At 54.7% G+C, this 27,178-nt stretch overlaps 1 protein-coding gene across 2 annotated transcripts in view; it reads right to left on the reverse strand.

Annotated features, from left to right (window-relative positions):
• Positions 1-27,178, reverse strand: part of ASTN2 (astrotactin 2) — a 357,525-nt gene that overhangs the window by 246,192 nt on the left and 84,155 nt on the right. The window contains exons 3-4 of one of the 2 annotated variants that reach the window (XM_054848677.1): positions 19,494-19,878; positions 714-863 (exon numbers count right to left, since the gene is read on the reverse strand). In XM_054848677.1, coding sequence (XP_054704652.1) covers positions 714-863; positions 19,494-19,878 — 535 coding nt within the window. The remainder of the gene's footprint in view (positions 1-713; positions 864-19,493; positions 19,879-27,178) is intronic. The other variant, XM_054848678.1, reaches the window with a different exon arrangement.

The following is a 27,178-nucleotide window of genomic DNA, read 5'->3' on the forward strand; positions in this document are numbered from 1 at the left end:
GGGACCCCGACGCCTCCTCCCCACCTGGAAATCTGGACCCGAACCCCCCGCGCAGCCTCGACGCTCACCGCTTAACCCACTGCCGTTACCGTTTAAAGCAGCGATAGCAACAGGAGGAGACAGTTTCCCTTGCTGAGGTGCAACGCAAGGACCGATCCTGCTCACGGGGCTGTTCCGGCCAACCTCCTCCTGTTGCTCCGGTGTAGCTGGCAACGGCCATCAAGGCTACAATACAACTCAGCATCCCTCCAGCACACTCATGCACGGTGCAGCCTCCAGAGCCACGAAATGCTGCTCTGACCCTCTGTGAGACCCCTAAAAAAAGCCCCTAAGCACTGGGAAAGTGCAATGAAGGGAGGTCCCAGTGACACGAGTTACAGCCAAAATGAACTTCATCCCTTCCTCTGAAATAAAAACTTGCCAAGAAACCCTATTTCACGCCCGCCAAACCTCGGTTAGCCGGGGCAGCTGGCAGGGACAAGATAAATCCCTGGGGAGGGATGTGAGGTGACCCCGCTCCCAAGCACCTCCACCAGACCATCAGAGGGTGCTGCGTGGGGTTTGCCCCTCTTCACCGCACCACGGAGCAGCTCCAGGGTCCCCACGCTCAGCAGTGAGGGCGAGGAGCTCCTGCCTCCAGCCCCAGCCAAACTCTTCCGGACGTGGCCAAATCCAGAGTGCCCGAGGAGCAGCAGGTGACCGCGGCAGCCTACCTCGGGGCCGGCTCCGGCGTTTCCGTCTCCCCACAGACGTGCTGCGCAGCGCAGGCTGGAGCTGCCCGATCTCGATGGGCGTGTTGGTGCGGAAGCTCTCCTTGAACTTCTGCATCAGGGACTCCACCGTCTCCTGTGTCACCTCGGGAGCTGCAACACCGGCAAAGGGACCGCGGTTAAAAGAGGAGCAGGTCACCGTGTCCCCGCACAACCCCTTCCTCGTGGAGGACAGCGTGAGTTGGAGAGGAGTCCTGGGGCAGGAGCTCTGCCAAGACCCTCTGAAGTCACCCACGGGGACCCAGCCAGCGCTTTCGATCTTACCAAAGCCACAGAAATTAGAAAATTGTGAGTATACAGAAATTGCATTTTTCACATTGCTTTCCAGAAATGCGGATTATTCCTTGCCTCTTCCCCCACACGCACTCAGGGCACTTGGAAGCATCATGCCCTTATCCGAGTTACAGCCTGAAGGGTTCAAAACACACAGGATCCCCCCTTGGGGCGCTGAGCTGACTTTGGATGAGGTTCAACTCTGCTCCGGGAGCTCGGAGTCAAACCCCAGGCTTGGCAGCCTTTTGGGGGGTTGGGTACTCTGCAGGCAAGTTTGGGATTACGGAGCAACGGGCAAGGCTGGGGTGGGAGCCAGGCGAATGATGCGCAGCCGGTCCGGGTGCGCTCCGAGCAGCGGCAGGAATCCCTGGGGTCTTCCAGGGGCTGCACTCACACGTTGGGCAGCAGCACCGGAGCTCAGGAAACAGCTTGCTGCAACGCCCCACGGCACATCACAGCTTGCTGGTATTTAAGCAACTCCCCTCCTTGCTCTCACACCCCGCCCCCATCCAGTAATTAAAAAAAAAAAAAAAAACCCAAAACAAAACCCCACCCCAGAATTGTCCTGCAGAACTCGCCACCCACCTGCACAACGGGCAGTACCGGGAAATGATGAAACCACTCGCAAAGAGCAAAGATGAAATTCAGGATCAAAAGGTTTGTCCTCCTGCGGGCCACAAAGGTCTCCCAGGTTTAACAAACGGTTTGGCCTCTGTCAGCTCCTTGAATAAACTCATTAGCAGAACATAACCTCTGTCCCGTCTCCATTTCAAGAGTCACAACGTCCCTCCGGGGAGCTCCTGAAGTTCCCCTGCCCGCAGCGTGCCGGTGCGGGGCTGGCAGGGATCACCGGCCCTGCAGCCACCCCCCATCCTGCTCGGGTAAGGGATGAACCGGCACCTTGGAGCTCCCCAGCCTGCCAGGAGTTGATGCTTCACCCCGCCGCATCTCCCAGGTCCAGAGACACATCTGATCTGCATGGAGCTCCTCGGACACCCGGCGAGCTCGGGGTGCATGACTGCTCCGGACCACGGACTCTAATTCCCTTTGCAGTTTGTGGCGGGGGCCATTTCAGTGTGACATGAGAAGGTGGCCGTGCAGGACGAGGCATTTGTAATCCTACTCAAGGATTTAACTCAAACGCGGAGCCTGCGGCAGAGTCCTCCAACGGCCACCCGCACCGCAGGGAGGGGACAGCCCCAGTGCCACGGGCAGTGCCACACCAGCCCACGGAGCAGCTCTCCCTGCCTTCTCCCCAAATCCCAAAGGCGATGTCCTCGGTCTCCCCAGGGCTGAGAAGCTCTAGACCACCCCAGGGTGCTTTTCTACCCCCACAGGCCGGAGAGAAGGTACCAAAATCTGGGAGGGAGAGTGCTGGAGAAGAACAGACCGGCTGCTGTGGGCGCAGGAGCGTGGGGAGGGCTCGGGACAGGATCCAGCCAGCCAGCGCCGCCTCACCGGGCGATGGGGAGACGAGGATCAAACCCGCTGCGGTCTAAGTACCCCAGGTGGAACCCCTTCGGGAGAGCTCCAAGAGAGAGGGTGGCCTAAAGCACCAGCTACGCTACATCTTCCAGTTATTCAACGTCAGGCTCCCCAGGCACCATAAATCAAAGGCAGAGCTCCCCAAAGCCCGCTGCTTTTACGGGAGGCGTGGATGGATCCTGCCGTGTCGGGTGCCCCAGCAGGCAATGTCACAAGGGAAAAAAATAAAAATCAAGAGCGGGGAAAGGTCTCCAAAGAGCATCTAGTCCCACCCGACAGCACGCACCCAACCCCTCTCGCAAGGCTCCACGGAGGCGCTGGGGAAGGATGCTGCGGCAGCACCGGTGCGGCTCAGCACCCCGCTGCCGTGTCTGCGGGGGGAAGCCTGTCCCCGCAGCTCCTTCGCCAGGGAGCGAGCACGGCAGGGCGTCCCTGCGAACAGATGGCAAGTTATTTGAACCTTGGGGCTGTGCAATATATAACGCGTGCAAGTGGAGCGGGGAGCTCGGGAACCGTGCGGCTGAGGCTTATTTACCGAAAGGAGGGCAGAAGGAGAGCGCGGGAGGGGAGGAGGAGGGGGCCGTGCCTTCAGCTAGTGACGAAACGCAGCGAGGTCGTGGCTCTCTCATGGTCTCTGCTCGGCTGACGGGAGTAATCGGCGCAGCGGTGATCGTACCCCATCTGGCCACCACGCTCGGCACATCCATGCAGAGGCATCTGCTCGCACGCTTATCGGTGGAATGAGCGCCAAAAGCGGGGGGGAGCATTACCTTCGCGGGGAGAGGGTCCCCGCGGTCGCCAGCTATTTGTGATGGCGTTACAAATACGTATTCCAGGAACGGGAGCAAAAAGCCGGCGCTTCTCACTGCTCTGCATAGCTTGTGTGTGCCAGTACGTTGTTGGCCTCTCCGTGCCCCTGAGCTTGGGGGGTTGGAGAAATGGAAAAAAGAAAAAAAAGAAGAAAAAAAAAAAAAAAAGACAAAACCCTTGTCAACATGCTCTCAGCAAGAGGAGTTTGACGTGGCCAGCATGGAGAAAACCCTCACCGACAAATGGAAGGTAGCTGGGCTTCAACTGAATGAGCACCAGGGGTCAAGGACGAAGGAAGGACCCAACCGTGACAAAAGTGAGGGAGAAGAAACCAACGCACCATAATGTAATGGGACACGGCACTCGCTGAGGCTGGTGGGACCCTGTTGACTACGGAGGTGTCCATCACATCCGTAAAAGATACAGAGTCCACCGCAAACTGCAACACGGGCTTTGCCACCCGGGGATTTCCGCAGCCTGAGCCTGGACAGGCAGGGGAGGAACCCACCGCCCACCCGGACCGATGCCTCCGTGGGCATCACACAACCGCACGGCAAACACAAGTTCGCACACGCACACCGCCGTGCCATGCACGCGCTGCACGTGTGCTTGCCTTTCCGTCTCCCAGAGAGGTGTTAGCTGTTCAGAAAAGGATGGGAACACACACTACCGCAGGGCAGCGCAAAGCTTCAAATCCTCCTGCCCCGCAGACCCACCTGGGCTGCACGTGCCAATACGGGCTCAGCCAGCGGCTCCCGGTGCTGCCGTGCTACCCGCACGCTGCTCCCCCCCCAGCTCAATGCAGCCGCATCGCCAGTGCCCGGGCACCGGCTCCTCCCGACGGCCGAACACAATGCAGAATTAGAGGTGATGGGACCATCCCCTCCTTGAGCGAAGCTTGCCAAACCGCCTTCGCTCCCATCCCCGGTTTCCAGGAGATAAATCCATCAGGGCTACTGAGCTCGCATCTTCGTCACGTCGAGAGCTTCTCCAGCCTGGCAGAGGTGGTGAGATCCACCCCGCGGTTTGGCACAACGCTGCGATCTCAATCTCACCCCATCCTATAGCGAGGGCCTTTGGCAGCGTAACAACCCCATGAACGAGCTGAAGGCGGAGGAACCACGAGGCTCTTCAGCCTCCGCAAAATCAGCTTCCATCTCCGGCAGCGACTTAAGGACGCAGCTGAAGGTCACCGTACCTTTGTAAAGCACATTACATGTTCCCGTCGTGCACCTCCCTCCTGTCCACCCCCATACGCTATTTTGAAAGCGATTTGCTCTCCTTATGGCTCCCCTATACGTTTGCACATCTCCCACAAAACAATTCACACCAAAAGCCTTCCTTTCTTCCTTCCTTTTTGCTTGCACAAATTGCAGTGGGAAAATATGTTGTTTAGCATAAAAATTACAACGACAACAACAAAAAAAAGTCATCAACTGAACAATACGAGCCATGTTTGGGTAAAAATACATTGCCACGGAGATGGGAAGCAGCAGCACTCGTTCCAGCCCTCGCGGGACTCCCAGCGCAGCCAGGAGAGCCGCACCTTTCCCGGCCACATGGGCTGGGTATGGGGGGGCTGTTTTGGGGAGGTACCAAAACTAGTATCTCACTAGCTTCAGTGGCCAGGAGGGATTCTCCAAAACACAGTCCCAGGCTCGGCTCAGCGCAACCACCCCTAACCCACATTTGAGATGCACTAGTTGCGTGCCTCCACCTCCACCGCCCGCACTTGGACGGTGCCTCCACCGCCCCAGGACATCCCCGAGGGTCCAGCACAAGGGACAAGCAAAACCCCTTTGACCGTACAACCTGCCTTCCGCCAGCAGAGGCTGGGAAGCTGGGATGGAGCCGGTGGTGATGGAAGTATCCCGTAGCCCTTGGAAACAAGCCCTCAACCTCACCGAAATATTTTAGGGTCTGCACAGGTGGCCTCAGAGGACCCCGACGGAGCAGCGGTACCACATGCTGGAGAACTGCCCGCAGGCTAAGCCAACGCTCCTGCAGCCCGCAGACACCCCATATCCACCCCAGTACCTGGCAGCTCCACTCCACGCCACGTCGGACCCCGGCGGGGCAGGGGCAGGGGCAGGGCAGCAGCTCCTCTCCAAACCAGGCTCAACGCCTCGTGCTGCCGCTGAGCGGCTGGGAGAGCTGTGCAGCCCCACGGCTCGGCTCGTGCAGCGTATTAAAAGAAAGCAGCGAGGCTTAAGGACCGCAAAGGTGCCAGCTTCCCCCGGGCCTCGGTGTTCAGCTACGGTTTCGGTCCCTGGAGCCACGGCGGTCCCTGCACTCCTCACTCAACATCTGCACTGCTGCAGCTGCAAGGAGAAGACTAGAAAAGCAACAGCAGCTTCTATTAGAGCTTCCCACACTAGGTATTGAATAAAACATATTTTTAATAAATATAGTTTTTTAAGCATCTGATTTTCCCATCCCTCTCTTTGATTTCTCAGTGTCAAAGGGCAAGTTATCGATTCCTCAACATTACCAGTGCTTAAAATGCTCCCAGAGTTTTGTAGAGAGGAGTAACTCACAGAGCAGCTCAAGAGCTGCTCAACTGAGCGTGCCGCTTCGCTGGAATCAGCGTTTCGCAAAAACGCATCAAACTCAATCAAGGATTAAATGGAAAAGTTTGGGCGCAATTAGAAGTCAAGGTTGGTGGGATTTTTACCTCCTGACCTGTGCGTGCATTTATGACGGCACCCATGGCCGCATGTAGGACGCGGCCCCCTCGTCTCGGACACCAGCTCTTCTCCATGCCCATCTCCTGCCCTCTCACCAACCGCTTCCAGGATTTTTCAAATAATCCGCTTTTTCCAGGCGCAGAGGAGGGTGCTCTCCTGGGAATCACTGATGCTGGCTCAAAAGGTCTAGTGCACCGTCACGTCCGTAACACACCATGCAACTTCAGGTATGCGTAGCACACTTTAATAACGTTACAATTGTTTCCTCCAAATCAGACCTTTGAGTTTCAATAAGGACGTTTTGATGTTTCTGGATGGGTGTTTTGGAAATTTCTATTTTACAAAGTATTTCAAGAAATCGACTTTCTGATTCTACTTGGGACAAGCATAAATTTCACAATACTGGAAGTCTTCCACATGGTGGAAACCCTGTTTTGTCACCAAGTCTAAATAATGGGTGTTTGTTGCTTTTCGAAGCATGAAATAAGCACCGGTGTTTGTTCTGAAACTGGGATGTGGACTGATTTTCAACAGTGCCACCCTGAAGGTACTAAGCTCCAGAGAGCAGAGAGCTCTACTAGCATAAAATTAGGTAATTACGCCGCTGCCTGTGTGATGACGGTGAGAGATCTGTACAACAGTTTCACACATATTGGGATGAGAACACATCTTGAGAGCGACGTCCTGCCACAGAGCATGGTGGATACAGCAAAGACAGGAGAAACACTGAGAACTTTACCTCTCCATCTCTTTCTCCAGCCACCAAACCCCTCTACCACCTCTCAAGCAAGACTCTCTGTCCCCATCGGTCCCCTGCTCTCCACTCATCCAAGTCATACACCGCATGCAGGCACGGCACGTCCAAGAACACCAGGAGACTACTGGCTGCATTACACAAGCAACTTTAAAAAAAAAAATAAAATAAAATAAAAAAAAAATATATATATATATATATAAAAACCCCCATCAAAACAAAGCACAAATAACCACACGTAGCCCATACATCAGGGGACCAAGCACCTCCTGCAATGCATACATCTCCACGCCATCCTCAGGCGAACCCATCAGGGGAAATGATATACGCGGCACCGCGCGCTTTGCCGGAGCTGGCCCCCAGCCCAGCCTGCCAGCGCGGCGTGAGGGAGGATCAATCTCTCTCCGAGAAGCTCTTTTACACAGAGGGGTTTTCAGATGCAGCAACAGAGGGATATGGGAAGCCAGGAGCATTTTGAAAACAGGCTTGTATTCCATCTCGACTTTTTCTTTCTTTTCTCTCCCAACCCTTTTTGTCGAGTTTTAAAATAGAAAACATACACTTTTTTTAACGTAGGCATTAATACATAGGTATTAATACATTAATAGATTATTATATGCATTAATAAATCTCTCGCTATAAAAATAGATTTTTATACGTAAAAATCTGATTTTAATTGCAAATTGGAGGGGGAGGGTAGCACAAGAAGAGATAAAGTTTTATTTGAGATGTCTCCTTTGAAGGAAACTGAACAAATGTACTTTCCTCCTTCATATATTCATGAGATGACTGCTTCCCTACCCCGTTCTCCACCACCCTCAGCTCCGGGCTCAGAGCCAGCACAGTCCTTATCTGGTACGAGGCAGGGGGAAAAAAAAAAACCCGATAGGATCATAAGTTTTCGGCAGTTTAACAAATCGCGGGGGGGAAGTCTCCCTTGGTTTTTAATAAAGCCGGGGTGCTGATGGATGGGGAAGGGGGATGCTAGGGGAGGCTGGTGTGCAGCATGGGAGGGGGATGGAGACCTGCATTCACTCGGGGTCCCGCAACGGGGATGGGGACCCCGGGGAGCACCAGGGCACCCACACCCCTCTGACCACGCACCCACTTTTTGCTTTCCCTTTTTATTGCAAAGCTTTGCCATTCCCCTCTCCCCATCCAGAGAGAGCAGGAGATAATAGCTGCAGCTCCCGGCATCGCTGCAGCCCGGCGAGCTGCTCCTCACACCGGCAGGACCCAGGGGAACGCCCGGCCCGCCGGGAAGGGGCAGCTGGAGCCGGAGCCCACGGCAGTGCCCACCCAGCACCGCCCGCCCTGACCCTTCTTCATCCTCTCTCCAGTCACGGCGCTCAATTGCTTCCCAGCTAATTGCCTCCACTCATGTGTGCAAACTAACCGTTTACTGGAAAATGCCACGGAATGTTAATTTCATTCGGAATTGGGTAATTGCAAAGCACTTCTGTTTTTTTATTATAGGAAATGAATAAGTATTGTATTAATAGCATCGTTTCCAACTTCGACCACAATCACGGCCCCATCGATGGAGGCTGCGAGTTATTTGTTCACCCCGTGCTTTCCTTGCCTTTCCACCTTCCTCCTTTCTGTTCTCCCCACCACACTCCCGACTTCCCACGCTGGTAATTAAGACAATGCAATATAATTATGAACGCATCGCAAAAGATCAAACGCTCAAGAGCCGCAGTCCAGCGGTCCCCACCTCTGCCTCGCACCTTTGCATGGCAAGCACCCCACAAAGCAGCCGGGTCTCGGTATTTTCCGCTGCCGGCTGGATTTGACCTTCCCAGGAGCTGTGTCCGACTAGGAAACCCTCAGCCCTTCCATGGGGCAAAGAATTTTCTAGCACATCCCTCCCCTGACATCCACGGGGCACTGCAGATTGGGGTTGTTCAGCCTGGAGAAGAGAAGCCCCTTAGCGGGGCTTTTCAGTACTTCAAAGGGGCTTACAGAAAGATGGGGACAGACTTTTTAGTAGGGGCTGTAACAATAGGACGAGGGGTAATGGTTTTAAACTAAAAGAGGGGACATTCAGACTAGACACAAGGAAGAAATTTTTTGCAGTGAGAATGGTGAAACACTGGCACAGGTTGCCCACAGAGGTGGTAGATGCCCCATCCTTGGAAACATTCAGGGTTAGGTTGGACGGGGCTTTGAGCACCCTGATCGTTGAAGACGTCCCTGCTCACTGCAGGGGAGTTGGACTAGATGACCTTTAACAGTTCCTTCCAACCCAAACCATTCTGTGATTCTATAATTTGTCCCTTTGCCCCATTTGTCCTTCGGCAAGGAAAAGCCTTTGGCCACGGGATGCTGCCCCGTGAAGCCTGCCCCATCTCCCTCCCGCCCAGCACCTAGAGAGTCCAGGCCACTGGGACTATGCTTCTCACCATCTCCACTCTAATAAAACCCTTAACTTATGGGGTTTTTTATGAGGCACCGTAACTCTTTCGCTTACGCAGCGAGCAGAGAGGAGCGGGGAAGATGGGCAGACCCTCAGCAGCAGCTAATACTCCTCAAGTTATAAAATAATTGAAAAGTTAAATAAGAACACTCTGGAGGAAGGTTCCCAATTTGGTGCTAATGGGCACATGAAGCAGCCCGGGCTAATGTTCCGTGGAAGAGAGCCGCCAGCTCGAGAGCACAGCGCTGACCTCCACTGCACATCTCCAACCACTCCGCAAAACCAGGGGAAAATCTGCCCCGGGGAGCCAGCTGGGGCAGAGACCCACCGAGGGCAGGAGAAAGCTCCATCCTCACCTGGCTGAGGAACCTCCACTGGAGGATGGACCTGGAGGAGCAGCACTTCGGCATCTGTAAAGCAGGAGGTGGGTGAGCGTGAGCGAGTCCCAGCACCCCTAGGAATGGGCACAGGCAGGGCAGGCATCCGGAAACAGCAACGGCCGGCAAATGTGGTGGGAAACGTGGCATGGTGACCCCTCTCCAGGCTCAACCACCACTCAACTCCCCGCTCAGCAGTGTGGTGCAGAATTAATTTGTTAGTTGGGTATTAAATTTCCTTTGCCCAAGAGGCGAGGTGAGACCTTTTCATGGTACCGGCAATTCCATGCCACATGCCGGGGAGAACAAGGGAGCAACGTTAACCCCGAGGAGAAGAGCAAACCACCAAAACCCCATATTGCAATGGGGCAGTGGAGCTTCAGCTGTGCATGCACGGCACAAATGCCACCAAACGATCCCCCCAGCAGTGGTGGGGACCAACCATCTCCCACACCGGGAAGCACACGGGTGCAGGCTGCAGGCAGGAAAGAAGGATCTGAGAACCAGCTCATTGGCTCAGAAGAAGACCTGAAGCTGAGGGAACGCCCGGAGAGCCCAGGCTATCACAAAAGCAAACCACTTCCAAGCCACGCAGGCGAAGCAGCGAGGCTGAGCACAGCCAGACCTCGCAGGACCCTGTGGGTGAGTCGCAGCAAACGCTGTAACTCACCGGGGCCGTCAGAAAGGATTGATTTGAAGCACCTTGTTAATAAGTTTCCTCTCCCACCGGTCCTTCGGGTAGGTCACTGCCTAATGATAAATGGGGCTGGAAGGTGCCTGCAGACCTAATATCAGCGCAGGTGCCCGGCCTTGATCCATCTTCCTTAGCAGCCAGCTGACAAAACTAACTGTCTCGGCGCCGCAGCCAGGTAACACATGACGGATAGGAAGAGGACATGCAAACAGCACGAAGAGCTGGAGCTGCAGCTGCCCTCCCTGATCCCCTCCCCATAAAACCCATAAGGCCAGCATGGACCGATGGGGAGACTGCCTCACACGTGCTAACTAGCAGAGCCACGATGCTGCTAAAAGGCAAGGTGAAGCAGCACCGAGCATGGCGTACCAAGAAAAACCCATAGCCCTCATGCAGGCAACAGGATCTGGAGCAACCTCAGCTCTGAGCATCCCAGGGGCTGCCCAAGCACTCACTAGCATCTACGTATTTCCAGCAGAAATGGGAACATTGTGGGGTTGGTCTTCATCCCAGACCCCACACCCTCTTCTCCTGGTCAGCCTGACTTCAGAAACCGGTGGCAGGTTTTTGCTCCATGCTGACACCGCGGAAGGTCGGCCCTGAGCAGAGCTGAAGCTCTCCCAGGTCCCCTGCATTGCACACAAGGCAGCTGCAAGATACAACGCAGCACGGAAATCCAGGAGAAGGGAGAAGGCTTGAGATTCCCCAGGGTCTCCCAAGGGGAATAAACAGCCACCGTATTATTTTTTAGGTTTTGCATCAGGAGAAGAAAAACAAACAAACAAAACCCCCAAAAAGTAAAAAAAAAAAAAAATCATCTCGAAGCTAATCCTGGTCAACAACTGGCCTACAACCCAGCTACGCCTTAAATAATGTAGCGCTTTATCAAACATTCATAGCGATGCACAAAGTGATGAACAACGCGCGCCTGGCATTTATATAAATATAGTTCCTGATGGCTTGTTTTCCTTGGACAGCCAAAACTTCACAGCTTATCTTCTGTGAGCTTGTGATTTTGCCTGGACGAAAAGCACTTTGGACACCTGGGGAATCAGGAGTACTGCACACAAAACTGCCACGACATCTCCACCAGGCATCAGCAGCTCCACAAAACCCAACCAAAAACCCACGCTAAAAGAGCTGCTGCTGACCTGAGGAGCCACAAGTCACCCAGCTGTGGCTGGGAGAGGGGATGACCAAGGGTATTTCTTCTCACATGGGATTTTGTGCAGCATCGGGGTGAGACCAGCCCAAGCCTCGCAAAACGGAGATAAACCAGTGGGACTTCACGAAACCTCCATCTCTATGGGATGCTCAGCAAAATGCTGGCATATTAAAACACCTCTTTTCTCTTCCGTTCCCTATGGCACCATCAGAAGCAGCTTCTCCATCTGCTTCTTCCCTCCGTCTCATGGAATTACGAGTGGGATACAGCACATCAGGAAATCCAACCTACCAGCCTTTTCTCAACAGCAACCCTTACTGTGGGCCAGGAAGAGCCCTGACCAGTCTGAGAGATGTTTAACTCTTAATTAGTGATTAAGCACATGCCAGCACAGCAACTCCCTTGGCCGTGGAGATGCAGGACCAGAGGCGGCCACCAGCCCCCGGGAGCTTCCCCATCCCTTCTGACCTGAGGCAGGAAGCACGCTGGACATGGGTCTCGTTGCGGACACCTCCCGGGCACGCTCGCGTGCATCCGTGGTGCTGCCTTACGCCACTGTCTTTGGCGGGTGTAAGGGAGGAGGAATATGTCCCACAGGGCCACCAGGCCAAGAGACCATCATTCCCTCCCTCCACGTTGATGAGGACAACCCCAATTTTGGGTGAAGGCAACCAGTTCGGTGTGATAGGATAATCAAAACAAACCTAAAACTCCAGCCTGGCAACTCTCCATTCAGAGCTCGAAAGGCAATTAATATATTAATTACGACCGTGTTTATCTCTCTGGAAAGCAAAGCTTTTCCCTGGCAGGTATGGCCATTTTCAAATCAACATTAAAGTCAGAGCTGGCACCACCATAAAACTGAAGGAGCCAATGGCATGTCCATTGTAACCTCTGCAACCGGGGCCCCTATTCCCTTCATTAACGTACTCAAATCCACTGGAATTAAGCACGTTGGACTTAAAGACGTGTTTAATTTCTCTAACAACTAGAGACACTAGCTAAGCATGTGCTTAAATGTTTTCTGAATCAGGACCCGATTCCTGCCCTCTTTGGCCTTTTTTTTTTTTTAATTTCTTTAAAGCTGAAATTTGCAGCCAGGTTTTTCAGCCAGGAATAGCGGACTGCAAAAAACCACTTTCCACTGGCAGGCTACGTGAATATACATTTTCAAAGGTCTCTGTAAATTACGCAAGGAGTTGGCGGGGATTAGAGCTGGGAAAAGCTGATCACGTACAAAGAGGGTCACGATCCCATCAGGTCACTGGAAAGAAGACAGAGCCCCAAGACACATCAGATGCCAGCCTGACGTACTATCCCATTTTAGCTTCCAGCCCCGGCAAACGTTAAGCCATCATTTTATTTATTAAAGGCTCAGAAAGCCCCTGGTTAATGCTTGGATTCAGGATGGCACTGCATCTGCCCACCCGAGCGAACGGAGCTGCAGACAGCGGCTCCCAGCCGCCGCGCACCGGGGACGGCACAGCCCGGCGTGGTGGGGATGTCCCTGCCCGCAGCCAGCCACGAGCCCAGCGGAGCTCCCATGTCCCCTTGAGGATGCTGGGCTGTCAGCTCAGGGACGGCAACACCAGGAGGGTCATCTTGTTCCTGCTGCCCTTGAGCTCTCCCTTCTCCATCGCAGAGGAGGACACCATCACCCTGCCCATTACAAGGGCATCGCCTCTGACTCGCACTCTGCCTTTAAATCTCACGTCCAAGATACTGCGAATACTCACGTATTTGTTACAGATAACGCCTCTAGAGCACAGCTTAACTACCTACCCTCCTCTTCCGCATCTCAGCCCCCAAAACGTCCCTCTCCCCAGCAACCTTGGGCCAGAGCGCTGCCTCTGCCCTAGGGGAGTCTTCACTGGGAGGTGAAGATGATGACTGAGATGCGGCCACCAGAACAGCTGCTCCAGCGTTGGTGGGTGGTGTAGGAAGCTCCCTCTCCTCATCACCAGGACCCTTCCCCGCCTGCTGTTTGCTGTTAGCTCAAACCCAAGCCATTTGTCTCCCCTGCGGTTCTCCTGGGCTGCATCACCCAGAGCAGTTTGGCTGGGAGGCTGTGGGACCACAACCCCTTACGTTAGCAGTTCTCACGTTTCCTTGTGCCCCCCTGCCTGCTGTCTGACTTAGCTCCCCTCTCCATCTCACAGATGAGGACTGGACCATTAAGTGACATGACCAGGGTTACCAAAGCAGTCGGTGGCAGTGCGGAGCTGGATCTACATCTCCAGGGTCCCTCTAGGTGCCAGACCATCCTCCAGGCATGCTCAAAAGCCTCTCGCTATCACTACAGAGAAAAGCATCCATGGATTAAGTAAGAGAAACTTCAGAGGTTTACCTAAGTTAACACAGCAGGTGACAAAAAAGTCCAGGAGCTGTGAATTCAAGATGACTGCACAACCACACCTTTGATATGCCGATGGTATTAATCATTGGTACCATCAGTAATAAGTCCTGTCTCCTGTCTAGACTTGGAGGCCATACCCAGACTGCAGAGTCTGTGAAGCCAGCACGAAGGCCTGCTTGAAAAGTTCTTTTTTTGAACATGAAAGAAACTGAGAAAATAAAGATGGGTCCTTTGTTGCAGGACTGGAATTGCAGATACTTGATTTTCAAGTCTGACATCTATTTTCTGCTCAGTTTTCACCAGGCAGTAGTTCTGCTTCTCACTGATCCTTAGGAGATTTAGTTTGGCAAAATCTTCTTGTCAGGGAACTTGTGGGTAACCCCATGTTCAGGCTTGCTGGACTTTCATCTGCCTTCACTTACTAACTCCATCTCAGTGCACCCCACGTGTCCCATCCGGGGACGTAGTGGCGCCGTCTGCAACGGACTGGGGACCAAACCGCCCCCCCCAGCATTTGCTGGATGGAAGCAAAGGGCCCCTGCCGCTGTAGGATGAAACCGTGTCGGCAAAGACGAGAGCCAGGTATTTTAAACGATAAAAGGAAGCTGGGAATTCCTAAAGGGCTGGAGCTTGAGGCCATCTGCTCAGGAAAGGCAGGAGAGCAGAAATCATCAGGAGCACGGACTGGAAACTACCCGGAGAAGCGAGGACAGAGGCAGTGAGGACTCTGGCATCACCTTCATGAATTTACCCAAACGCCCTCAATCGCAGAACGCTGTGTACCCACGGGGACTGGCTTCGGACACGAGGGTCTCCCCAGCGAGGGCCAAGAGCCCAGGAACCGCACCCCACACCAGCGGACCCCACCGGGCACCACGCACACCCACGGGGCGCAAAATTCCCAGAGACCTTCTGATTGCCAGAGATAAGCCACAGCCACGAGGGGACGGCACGGCCTCCTTTCCACGCCGGCACAAAGGGATCCTTTTTGGCTGATTAGGACTGCCTGGACATTGCCTCCTTCCTTGCTCCGTTTCATTTTATTACATTAATTAAAAAAAGACTACTTTTCTTCTTAAACTGCCTTGGATTTTTCTTCTGTCTAAATTCAGCTGGGTTCTGCGCAATGTCACCAGGTCAGTTTGTGCTCCTGCTGCAATTCTAATTTTGTCAGCTTTCCATTTTCTAGGGAGTTAGGGGATTTTTCTTTCTTCCTTTTTTTTTTTCCCCCCAAGTCAAAAATAATTTTGCATAACAGTAATAATGTTAATGGCCCTGTACAGCGCATCCAGATTACAGCTGCAGCTAGGGAGAAATAAACATCTCATCTTTGCCCTGCTGTTTATCTACCCACAGCAGAGCCTGGTATCAGGTCAGAACCTGTAATTTCATTAACTTTATCATTCAGACGCGCTTGTTGCTAGATGTCATTATTCAGCACATTGCTCCCGTGTTTTGTTTGCGCTGGGCTTCACTTCAGATGCTCCGGCATCGTGCGGGAGCAGCCCTCCCATCTGCATCGCTGCAGAGCGCTGCCTGAGACTCGGGAAGAAAGTTTGGCTTGCTGATCCGTGCTCTGCTTGCCCGGGATTTGCAAAACATTTGTGCTGCTCAACCGCCCGGGCAGGGATTTTCTCTCCCATTTTGCAGGGCTGTACGTAGCAGAGTCTTCCAGTGCAATTCCCGGCGTGACCCGATACATCCAAAAGCTCCACGTGGGGAATAAAAAACCCACGCTCTTCCTCGTGGAAAGGGCAGGCGAGCCCAAGAGCCGCACAGCGTGGGTGCGTGAATCCCAAATGATGGAAAGCGCCCGCCGCCAGCGTGATCCAGCACCTGCAAATCAATCACTGCCCGGCACGTGGGGGAAGCAAGCAGCGCAGGTAGGTGGAGGGCGAGCCGAAATGTTCCATCTTCATCGGATTTGCCATCCCTGGTAATTAATGCTGGGAAGTGACACTTGAAAGAGCCTCTAGTGACAGCCCCAGCGATGATACCGTTTGGAGCCCGCTGACAAGTCCCAGCTGATGTCTTATCACAACGCTACGCCGCGAGAGCAGCAAGGAGAGCTTCTCCCCAGGCGCTGAGGGACTCCCAGGCATAGCTCCTCGCCCGGCCCCCGTGATCGCACCAAAACCCAGCAGCTCCGGCCAGGCAGCCGGGTACCGAGGGGAAAGCTGACCCCGTCCTTGAGCTAGGGCCATGCTCCACAGCTGGGTTTCCCTTAACACATCCATCTTCAATCCACCTGTAAAATCGTGCCTGAGCAGAACTGATTTCCAGCCCCCGGGGATCTCCAGGTACGTGGTGTGTGCTCGCACCAACTGCAGAGTTTCTCCACCCCACCTGCCGCATCCCCGCGGGAATCCCAGCCGCATCTGCTGCTGGCAGGCAGGTCGAAGCGCCTGTGTGCGCAGCACGTCCAACACCTCCCCAATCACGTTTCCCACGCGTGTGCAAACCAGGTCCGAGTGCAAAGCTCACAGCACATATATTTGTTTTTCTGGTGTAAAAGTCCCAGATCTGACCTACAGCCACCTTGTCCTTGATGATCCAGGCTCTGACCAGCTTCAGCAGGGAGGAGCAACCAGCACGTACCGTAGCTTGGCTCCTTGAGCAAAGCCTCATCCAAGAGTGACCACCTGGGAGGAAACACACGGTGAACCGGCACGGTTTGGAAGGACCGAGACCAGGCAAGGCACAAACCTGCCTTGATCCAAGGTGCAAATCCCGACGGCATCACGAGCCGAACGGGTGGGAGCATCTGTGAACATCTCGCACAGCCTGGGGTAGCCCTGGCCCTGCAGGCAGCTTGCAGCCCTGGCCGGGGGGCATTCAGTCAGCGTAAGAAGTTCTTTATTGCCAGTTCCTGAAGCCCTCAGATAGTTTAATATTCTGCCCTAGATCTTGTTTACTATTATGTTTTGAAGAGGACTGAAATGCAGTTACTGCTGTCTTCCCCACTCACACAACTCTAAATAATTTATAGAAAAGCAAAACAAAGAAGAGAATATGAAAGAATAAAAAAGGCAGCTCAGTTACGCTATATGAAGGCTTTCATTTGTTCATTCTCACCGAGCAGAGGGTTGAGGAAACATCTCTTAACACCGCGGGCCAGTAACAGCCAGCCGTACACAAAGGGGGATGCCAACACGGATGCTCGGATCAGCACTCGAGGATGGCAGAGGGACCCCTGGGTGCCTCCGCATTTGAGCACCGATAACCATCACCGTCGTAATAACCTTGCTTGAAAGAGGAAAGAGTAAAAAGCGCTGTGAAGGGGGGGAAGAACCACAACCTCAGCCCCCACTTAGGACTGTCGCAGGTGCAGGGACCTGCTTTCCTGGCACGATGCATCATCTGGGCTCTCCCCGGCTCCAACGCTCAGAGCTGCACAGCTTCCTCCACGGAGCCCAGAAGAGTCCCCGTCCCCCAGCACTGCCATCGAGGATGCTCCGACAGGGACCGCGCAGGCTTCACAGGAATCTTACAAGCTCACGGGAAGAAGGGAAGGACAGCGCAGCATCACCCCAAGAGCCCCTTCCCTGCACGGGGGGAGCTGCCGCTGGAGTCACTCAGCAATTAGCGCTAATGTACTTTGCTTTTGTTTATTTGAGTGCATTTTACTGTGCATTGCAGGTGAACACTATTAAATAGCTTCTAACGACGCTTCAATAAGCAGAGGTGGGTGTTGCAGCTTCTGAGAGGCAGGCTTTAAAAATGCACGCAAACGAGCGTGCATTAGCCGAAACACTCTGGGGAAAGCGCCGCTCTTCTCCGCACAGGAGAAACATCCCCCCGAGTCACGCAGTGGTACCCGTGCAGCCTGCCGTCCCCCCGTCCCCACGCGCAGGCAGGGGGGCAGCACCCGGTCCGGCAGCGGGAGTCACAAGAACAACTAAAGAAAGAGCGGCTCTCGCACCGGCCTCCTCCTAGAGCTCCTGCGTGCCTTCCAGTGGCACGTTAACAGACCCCACCAGCACCCGGCACCCGCGGTTTGGTCTCTCCCCCCTCCCAGGGGTAACAGCCTCCTCTCAGCCTGCGGGAGCACGGCCAAGCCCTGTCCGTATGGGCTCCCCTCCGCTCCCCCGTACCCCAGGCAGCCAGCGACGGGCACAATCACGTACGCTGTCACCGCAGAGGACCCTGTCTGTCTCTCTGTCCTACTGCGTCCAGCCTTTGGCTGCTCACCGTGCCGGTGCTGGACCATTTTACCCAGAGGGATACCACCACTACTTTCTTTCTGAGCTGGGCAGAGCTTTGGGGAAGGGGAGCCCCAGAGCTCCTCCAAGTCCCAGCCCAGCACCTTCAGGGAAGGCACAAAGCATCCACAGCACCTCGCCCGCTCAGGAACGGGCAGCCCAGCCCAGCTCTCACAGCCCAGCTCCCCACAGGGGATTTACACCTTACAGCAGCGGTGTTACCCATATCGTACCTTACAAGCAGTCAGCACCACAGGGACAGGCAGCAGCCAGAACCCACGCTTTGGGAATTGTATAGGCTTCTTTCTAATCCGACCTACAGATGCTATATAACACTCTACTTGCCACGCCAAACACCGCGGGTGGGAAACGGTTCACGCTTGGGGTCTATGTCGCCCATCGGATCCGCACGGATTCAGCTGTGTGCTTCTTTCTGCAATAAGAATTTTCTGATCTGCCATTTCCAGCTCTGCACAGGGCTCCGATGTGCTCGCCTTAAATCTACAGCCCTGATGACTTTGTTTGCGGGTGACTACAGGATCGTTTGTCTGATTGCTCAGAGAATAAAGCACAAGGGATGTTTTGCCGCTAGTGGAAAATACAGCTTTATGGAGCAGCTCTCTGAGGAGCATCAAGGCTCAGCAGGCTGGCGGAGCCCCAGCGCACCGACACGTTCGCTCGCTAGAACTGATGCCCTGCTCGACCGCAAGGCAATGAACATTTCTGCCACCTAGAGAGCAACGACCGGCCTGATTGATGCCCATGTGCTAGCATTCACCCGTGGCGAGATGTCGGTATGAATCCCAGCATTCCCGTCCTGGTGAGGAGACGGGAGCTCCAGCGCTGCTGGAGCAGCGGGAGTGACTCCTCCGCGCTGCCTCGTGCGAGGCGTTGCACAAACCCACAGCCAAAAAGCAACTCCCCTCGCTGGGGAGACGCCAGCCCTGCTCCCCCAGCCGGGCACCCCCCATCGCGCCGGGGGTTTCACAGCAGTCACTGTCATTGCTGGGACCAGACACACCACCAAGCCCGAAAGCAGAGTCATCAGCTTCCCCATCTCGCCGGGCAGTCTGGCGCTGGAAACGGGAGCCTGGTGTTGGAAGAGGACGTGACAAAGGAGACAGGTCAAATCCTATGAATCCACGTCTCCGTGGAGCTCCCAAGCACACGGCTCACACCCTCCTATGGCACCTAAACCACCAGCAAAGCACAGTCAGGGAGGTCTGCGAGACCAGGGGACCTCGGGGCTGGCAGTGACAGCTGAGGGCTGGCAGCTGCTGTGCCTCAGTTTCCCCAGCACCATCCAAAGGTGACTCCCCTTTCAGGAGGGGCAGCTTCAGGACAAGGTCTGCAAACCAGCCTGTAGATGACAGCTGAGGACCAAAGCCCGGAGAGCCAAGCGCCAGCCGCAGGGGCTACGCACGGATGAGCCGTCCTCTCTAGGACAGACACACCGGCAGGGGATGGGGAGAGGGAAAGAGGAGAGAGGAAAGCCACAAACCTTTCTTCTCGTAGTCGGGCTTCTCCTCCCCACCCCGGCCCAGGCTCTCCAGCGTCCGTGTCACCTGGCTGCCAAATTCATCCTCCCTGGTGCTGGGCTCTGCCCGCCGTGGGGTCTCTTCCTCCTCCTCGTCCTCATAGTCATCCAGAATGGGGGTCTCGCGGATGGGCACCCCGATGACCGAGTTGTGGGCCTGGAGGCGTGAGTTGCGGAAGCTCTCGCGGGCCTGGGGGCCCAGCAGCACCGAGGGGATGTAGTGGATCTCGTGGGTGGCCTCCGTGCTGGCACTCTTCTGCGGGATGCGGCGGCGCTTGTGCCAGCGCCGCTGGGCGTACAGAGCCACCGTGAAGACCAAGAGGAGCAGGAGCAGCGCGATCAGCCCACCCTGCAGAGGAGAGCAAAGGGCACGGGTCAGGAGATGCACAGGTCAGGAGATGCACAGGGATGGGTCGGGAGATGCAGAAGGCGTAGGGGTGGGTCAGAAGATGCTGTGGCCAGCATCCATGGACCATGTCCTCCTCCACCCCCAGAGCACCCGTCCATCAACGCTCCACGAACCACACACGGGTGGGTTCACAGAGCACCCACCCGCACAGGGGCCAAGGTGGGCAAGCTCCCTCGCGTGGGGAGATGGGAAAGGAGGCAACTGCATCCTACCACTTAGGAGAAAAAAAACCACATTGAAACAACCCAGCGACCGACACGGGAGCAGCAAAGCCGCAGCAGAGACACACCACATTTCACACAAATGACGGTGCAACAAACGGCACCGCGAAACTGCCGCTCCCCAGGGCACGGTTACCCCAGCTCCATCGTTTCTGGTTGCGATTTGCCTGTGGTTTCAGTGAGACTTCAGCTGCAGACCTGGGCGCACAGCACAACAGATTCCAGACCAAGACCTTCTCTGCAAAGCTCTCCTCTTCCCCCCCACCTCCAAACATTCTTCAGTGCAGCTCCCAACTACATTACCATCCAAAATAAAACATCTTTACTGAAAAAAAAATAAACTTCCTAAATATCTATATGTCGATGGAAGTGGCCTCTCCTCCCGAAGGAGCAGGGCTGGGAAATGCCGAAGGGAGCCAGCCCTGCCCCTGGCTGCTCTGAAGGTTAAATTCAGCAACAGCTGCTCAGCCCCACGCAGGCGGGAGCTGCGCGTGTGCCACCTTCCAGCCTCTTAATCTCTGCAGCGCCTGAGCAATTTTATCCCGTGGCAGAGAAGCAAAGCAGGGCGTGTAAATCAGGAGCGGCGTGAGCAATTGGGACTTTGCAGCGCGACGTGGAACAGGCAGGGCAGGGGTTTCTCTGGCACAAGGGATGCCACAGCCTAGAACTTTACAGAGCATGCAAAACCAAAGCGGAGACATGCAAATATTTCATCTGCGTTCGATACAAAGCGCTGTGCCGTACCCAGAGCACGGCTCCGACTCATAAACAGGATTAGCTGTAAAGAGGTGGCATGAAAAATTGCAGTGCGCAGGATGAGTTAGCTGGGGAGAGGCCCTGGGAGCGGGAGCAGAGGAGAGACGCTTCCCTGGACCACCCCAGCACCACGACTCGCCGCAGAGAGGAGCCCAGCCCAGCGTCTCCCACCAGGACCCCCCTGCCTCCCCCCTGCATTGGCTCTAATGGGAGCAAGGCTCGGGTGTTCAGGAGAACGTTGCTCAGCTTGACTCCCCCAATTTAGGTGACGTGCCATCAGGTAAGGCAGTTCAGTGGCCAGGAGATGCTGGGGGATCTCTGCGTGGGAGAAGGACAGGGCTCGCTGTGCTGACTGGGTTCACGCCCCGCAGTACTGGAGCACCTGAAGGACCAGTGGGATGAGGACCCTACCTGGTCTTCCACGCTCAGAAGCAAGAAACAGCGCAGACACCTCAACCTGGAAGAGCAGAAACGTGTTTCCTCGGGTGTGCGCAGCACCTGATGCACAGAGACCACAAGGCATCACAGGGGCTCCCCGGTGTGAGCCACCCGCAGCCCCCCCGGCACCAAATCGGGGCCGTTTCCTTGGAAAGTCGCTTCGCAGGAGAGAGACCACAGCACAGCAGGCCCTCCAAAAGGGACACCTGGTGACAAGGACCCAGCAGGGCCACGAACTTCAACACAACGAACCACACTGCAAAATCAAATCCGGCTTGTGTGCCGGAGTCCTTCCAGCAAAGCGAGGGCTCTCACGGTACAGCAGAGTTTCAGAACGACATGGACTTGACTACCAGGAAACATCTTCTCCAAAGCATCACCACTAACCCCGGGTCACCCGGCTGGACGTCCCTTGTGCCCGGGTGCTCTCCGCAACTGCAAAGCGGCTGCAGGGCAGAGCAGGGCAGAGCACTCCACACCCGCAGGCACACGGGCGCTTGCCCTCCCCAGAAAAGCACGACCAAAGAGAACCCCGATGCTCGGAGAAGGCCAGGGTGACCAGAAAGCCCCGGCACAAGGAGCAGCTTTGCTGCCCAGAGCCAGGGAAGGGGGCTGGGCATCCACGGCGGCGCTTGGGGCCGCGCGCCTGCCTGGCTGGGCTCACCTCACATCTGCCCCCGGGAAACGGCGTGGAGCAGGTAAACCTGCCAGCAGGCGAAATCAAAGATCTCTCCGCTTGGGAGAACTTACAAAAAGGCGTAAAGGCACAGAGGTTATTAGCGTGCCATTTCCCACCCAGTTTGGGAATGACAGGCTCTGCTCAAGCAAGCTGAGGGCTCCCAGCCCAGCCTGGCTGCGGCTCCCGCATCCTTTGGGGACGAGCCGGAGGTCGCTGCTCCACCAGGCACGGAGACAACGGCCCCCTCTCTGCCCAGGAAAGGCTGGGGGTGCCCGTGCCAGCCCCTCGGGTGAGCACTCATGGGCTCAGAGCGGGCGGCTCAGTTTCGACGGGCTCCTTTGGTCCCTGAGCCCATGCCAGCAGCTGCTTGTTTCACCACGACACACACGCCGGGAGAGCTTCCTGGGGAAAAGGGAAGAAAAAAAAAAAAAAAAGTCAAACTTAGGAGGCATTCATGCCAGCCTCATTTTAATCTATTTTTCATGTTAAATTATCCAACTGAGGGAGAGGGAGAGAGAAAGGAGAAGGAAGGGATAATATGAGAAATGTTTTATTTGACAATGTGTCATTCGGAAACTGATTATTTCTGTCTCCGAGCTTTTTAATATTCCCAAACAATGGCCGAGCCGCACGGGGATTTGGTATTCTAAGGCTGGATTTATAATACTCTGTTCTGCAGTGATAAGAACACGGGTCTTTAATCCTCTGAGCTGTGAACATGCATATTCTCCCACGTAATGTCCTTCCCACCACGCTCCCGCCTGCCCCGCGCCGGCCGAGCGGGAGCCACCGGGTGACTGAGACCCACGGGAGAGGAGGAGGGTGGAAGAGAAGAGGGCTGGTGGGGACAACCCACACGTGTGCAGAACCGCAGGGCTGGTGGCACAGGAGCACATCTCATCTGAAGCTGGAAAGCAGCACGGCTGGGACTTACTTGAGGCACCAAAGGCAAACCTATGGAAGAAGCCACCTGGAAGCCCAAGAGACTGGGCGCTCATATAAATTATGAAGGCTGCCAAGCTGCCGACCTGGAAGGCAATCGCTGTTTGGGCATCTGTTCGAGATGCTGAACAATTTCTGAGCAGAAGAGGACGTATGTGCTTCTTCCAACACAAGCCACCACTCTTCTCTACCAAAGCGGTGAAAGATGAGGGAGTCCTGCCGCTCCTCTGCGGTCTGGGCAAACCTCCTTGCAGCAGGCTCTGGCCTTTTCCTGACTCTGCCCGGGCTCTTCGGCCACTTCTGCTCCCCACTGCTCCCCACAGCAGGGTGGACATGGTGTGGCTCCCCACAGGAGTCCTCCGGCTTTGCAGTCAAACGCAAGCGCAGCGACGCAGCCCAGCGGTTATGAGAGCAAGCCCTAACGGTCTGCTGGCCACCGCAGCAAAAAGGCACTGAAGTCACAGAAGGTCCCAGGCTGGAGGAGAAGATGGTTTCGGCTGGGCAGACCTGTTACACCAAAGCACCCCTTCTGCGGGTCAAAGCAGAACCAGTGCAAAACGGCGCAGCTTTCAGCCTGGTGCTCACCAAACCCCTTCTGCTGCTTCCTCTGAACACCAATAGGAAGTTTGGCCCCGGGGGAAGAAAATCCCTATTTCTTTTCTAACTTCGAAGCCGCTATTGCTTCCGCACCACATCCACAACCAGGTATTGTCCCACATCACGCTGACAACCAGCCCCATCGCTACCTACCTGCTGCTGGGTGGCACGGGGCTCTCGCAGCCCAGGACCATCACTCCAAGGACTGTCCCCTGGGACAGCCGGGCTCTGCCCAGCACGAACCCCGCACAAAGACACACACACCCCCCCCCATCGTGCCCTGCGGCTTCGCAGAGCTGGGGCGAGCGGGACCCCGATGCCGGAGCATCACATCACCCTGCGCAGTCCCAGCGGCGAGCCCCGGTAAGCACACAGGTATCAGCAATAACTACGCAGTCCTCAGAGCTCTTCACGCTGTGTACTTTTTCCTTTCTCTCCTTTTTGGCCGTGAAGGTAATTAAACACTAGAACCATTTACCAACGGTTGTAGTGGATTATCCATCACTGTCAATTTTTTTTTTTTTTTAAATTTTTTTTTTTTTAAATCAAGCCTGGATGCTTTTAGAAAAGTTATGGTTTATTTCAAATGAGAAATAAAGGCTTCAGGGAGTTCTTGTGCTCTGTGCAGCACTGGAGGACAGAACAGATGATCCCACTGTCCCTTCTGGTCTTCCGCTCCCCCAATTTTGATCGCCCCCCCATTTCTTTGAGAATTCACCCTAGAGCACCTTCTCCCTCTTTCAAACATTTCATCCCCTCCCAGGTCAACCCAGATGTAGAAAGCACCACCAGACCGCAGACACAAGCAGGCGGGGAAGACACATCCAGCCAACACACACTGCAGGCGGAGATGCCACCAGCACGGACCAAACCTCGGAGCTCCGCACCTCGGCACGCAAACCTCTCCTGGCTCGTCCCAGCCGTTGCCGAGGGCTGTAATAAAGCAGCGCTCAATGAGCGGGTGTAGCAAACATTTGCACTAGGTTTTAGCCATGCTGTAATTCGAGCTAAAGGATTTCTAATTAATTTATCTAAAAGCGATGGCCAACGGCAGCACGGAGACCCTGTAAATGCCGTTTCACCAGGCTGAGAGTCGTTGCCAGGCACAGATCCTCTGAGGCCACGTCCCGGAGCGAATAGCGACCAGAAGCAGAGCTGGGATCATCCCCGTTAGCCGTGGTAACAGTGTCTGTTAATTGGCAATCAATCCCCTCGGCCAAACCCTCTGCTGCAGCCGAACTCGGAGCAGACACCCGTGGGTGCCCAGCCCCAGAGCGGTCCATCCTCCCCCTCCCAGCCCCACCAGCAGGTCCCTGCCCTGTGCCAGACCCTGCAGCGGGACCCCCGCACCCACCCCCCAACCAAGCCACGCTCAGGACAACTTTGGAAGCAAACCCACCACCTTTAACGTGTTGGGCTGCACGGCTCCCGTTTCCTTCTTCCCTCTCCAGGTCAAACCTCCGCACCACACCAGCTTCTCCCTGGGACTCCTTTGCCTTATTCCTCTCTCTGCTGCACCTCTCAATTTAAATATTTCTTCTGCAAATCTTAATTAACATGCCGTTTGCACCTTCTTTCAGATCATTAACGATGAAAAATAAGGCCGATCTCCGCAGACATCTCTCGGAGTCCTCCCTCTCCTACACACCGCCGTTTATCACGACCTCCTCTGCACCCCGCCGCTTCCTCGCCCTCCCGGGGCGCAGGACGTACTCACAGACAACGCACGATCCCCCTGGCTTTAAAGGAGCAGCAGGGCAGGGGAAAGGATGTTATAGAGCGTGCTCTTCTCCGGAGTGGGGATACCACCAGCTGTTGGCCCCAGAACGGGGCAGTTTGGGCTGTTTCCTGCAGAAACAAGGTTCCCGCACCCACGGCACCTCTGCCTGCCTCTCCATCCTCCCCCTTTCGCGTCCGTACGCACTGGCCCGTCGCAACCAAGTCTAAAAAGGTAGAGAAGGCCTCAGAAATACCGACATCCCTTCAGCTTTGTGCTAAGAGGAGATAGGCAGAAGAACGAGGCCCCAGGGCACCCAACGCACATTGCGCAGGAGGGCAGGCAGGGGTTATCGGAGCCCGGCGAACGCGGGCGAGGAGGAGAGGGGAGGAGAGAAACAGGGCTTTGGGAAACGGGCTTTGCAAGAAGTCACATCTACAAGAGGGAAGCAAAGAAAAAAAAAATAATCCAAAAAGATCTGGATCCGGTCCCGCGCTCAAAACCACTCAACTCCACCTCTCCGTAAAAGACGGCAATGATACAGGGCAAATCTACTACAAAAATACAGCATTTTCTCCCCGCACGCTGCAAATCCCCGTTCGAGCACCGCTTCGCCAAGGTGCTTAACCACACGCTTAACTTTAAATATGTGTTTAATTCCCATTACAGTCCATGAGACTAAAGCACACGCCTCAGCGCTTTGCTGAGCAGGGATGGCTGCTTAAATTGTGGCCTGAAGAGAACCGTATTACATCTTTTTCTTTTTCTTTTTTTTCCTCTCTTTCCACACCTCTTACAACATCATTAACCCCCAGTGCCGACGGGGCACCGTCTTCTGTTGTTGTTGTTATCACAACCGCGTCACCCAACCGTGCCCAGAGCCGACAGCACCTATGAATCGCTCTCTCCAAAAGGGCTTGCACGGGTGCAAGGGAGTGCAGGATCTGGCCCCGGGGTTTCAAAGGAAGGGTTCCCTCAGGATCGCTCCATCAGGCCGGCGCAGATCCGTCATACACGGCTGCTCTGCTTGCCATGCTGTACGTACAAGCATCGGGCATAAATTTAATAGCATATACAGTCCTGCAAAGTATAACACACGCACAAGAGATGAGAGTTACAGTTGCTGTGGGAACCATAACTTTAAAATCTCTGACTCTTCCATGTTAAAAAAAAAATAAAAAAAATTAACGAGTCAGACAAAAAGTCACATTTCCATATAATTTTTTTTTTTTAAAGCCATGCTGAATTTTGTTTTGCTGTTTCATCCAAGAACTGAAACAAAAAGGAGGAGTGAACCTGCCAATCAGCCTTTCTGCGCCGCTCAAACATGCAACGCGATGTTCCAGTAAATGTTTATTTGAATGGTCTCCCAGGCACCGGCTGTATGCAAGCACCACCACACACAACCCGCAACCACACCGAACATGCCTGCGTATCCCGAGCTGCACGTCTTGCTAGGATAACAATTCAAAATGACTCCTAATCCATTTTTATGATGTAAAAAAAAAAAAAAAAAAAAAAAGGCATTTATTTGCAGTGAACTGAAAGGGGAGGGTTGGAGGTGATTTTATTAAGCACCTGATTGCTAGCTCTTTTTAAAGCCAGAGCGTGGATTGCATAAATTGTGATTTTAATGCGCGCTAAACGGTTCACCTAAATCGTCTGACCCGCTAACCCGGAGCCTGCCCTCAGAGAGGGAAGATTTTAAAATGCATAAGGTCCCGTGCATTCGCGCTCATGTTTCCCTAATGCGGGCAGGCTGGCTGAGCGCAAAGCTGAGACAAAAACAAAAGCTTTTTTTTTTTTTTCCCAAGGAGTTTCAGTTACCGAGCCCCATCCCTCCTCCTCCTCCTCCTCCTCACCGAGCCTGCTTGAGACACTTCCACGCGT

The sequence above is a fragment of the Grus americana genome, chromosome 20, assembly GCF_028858705.1.
Source record: "Grus americana isolate bGruAme1 chromosome 20, bGruAme1.mat, whole genome shotgun sequence".
NCBI lineage: Eukaryota > Metazoa > Chordata > Aves > Gruiformes > Gruidae > Grus > Grus americana.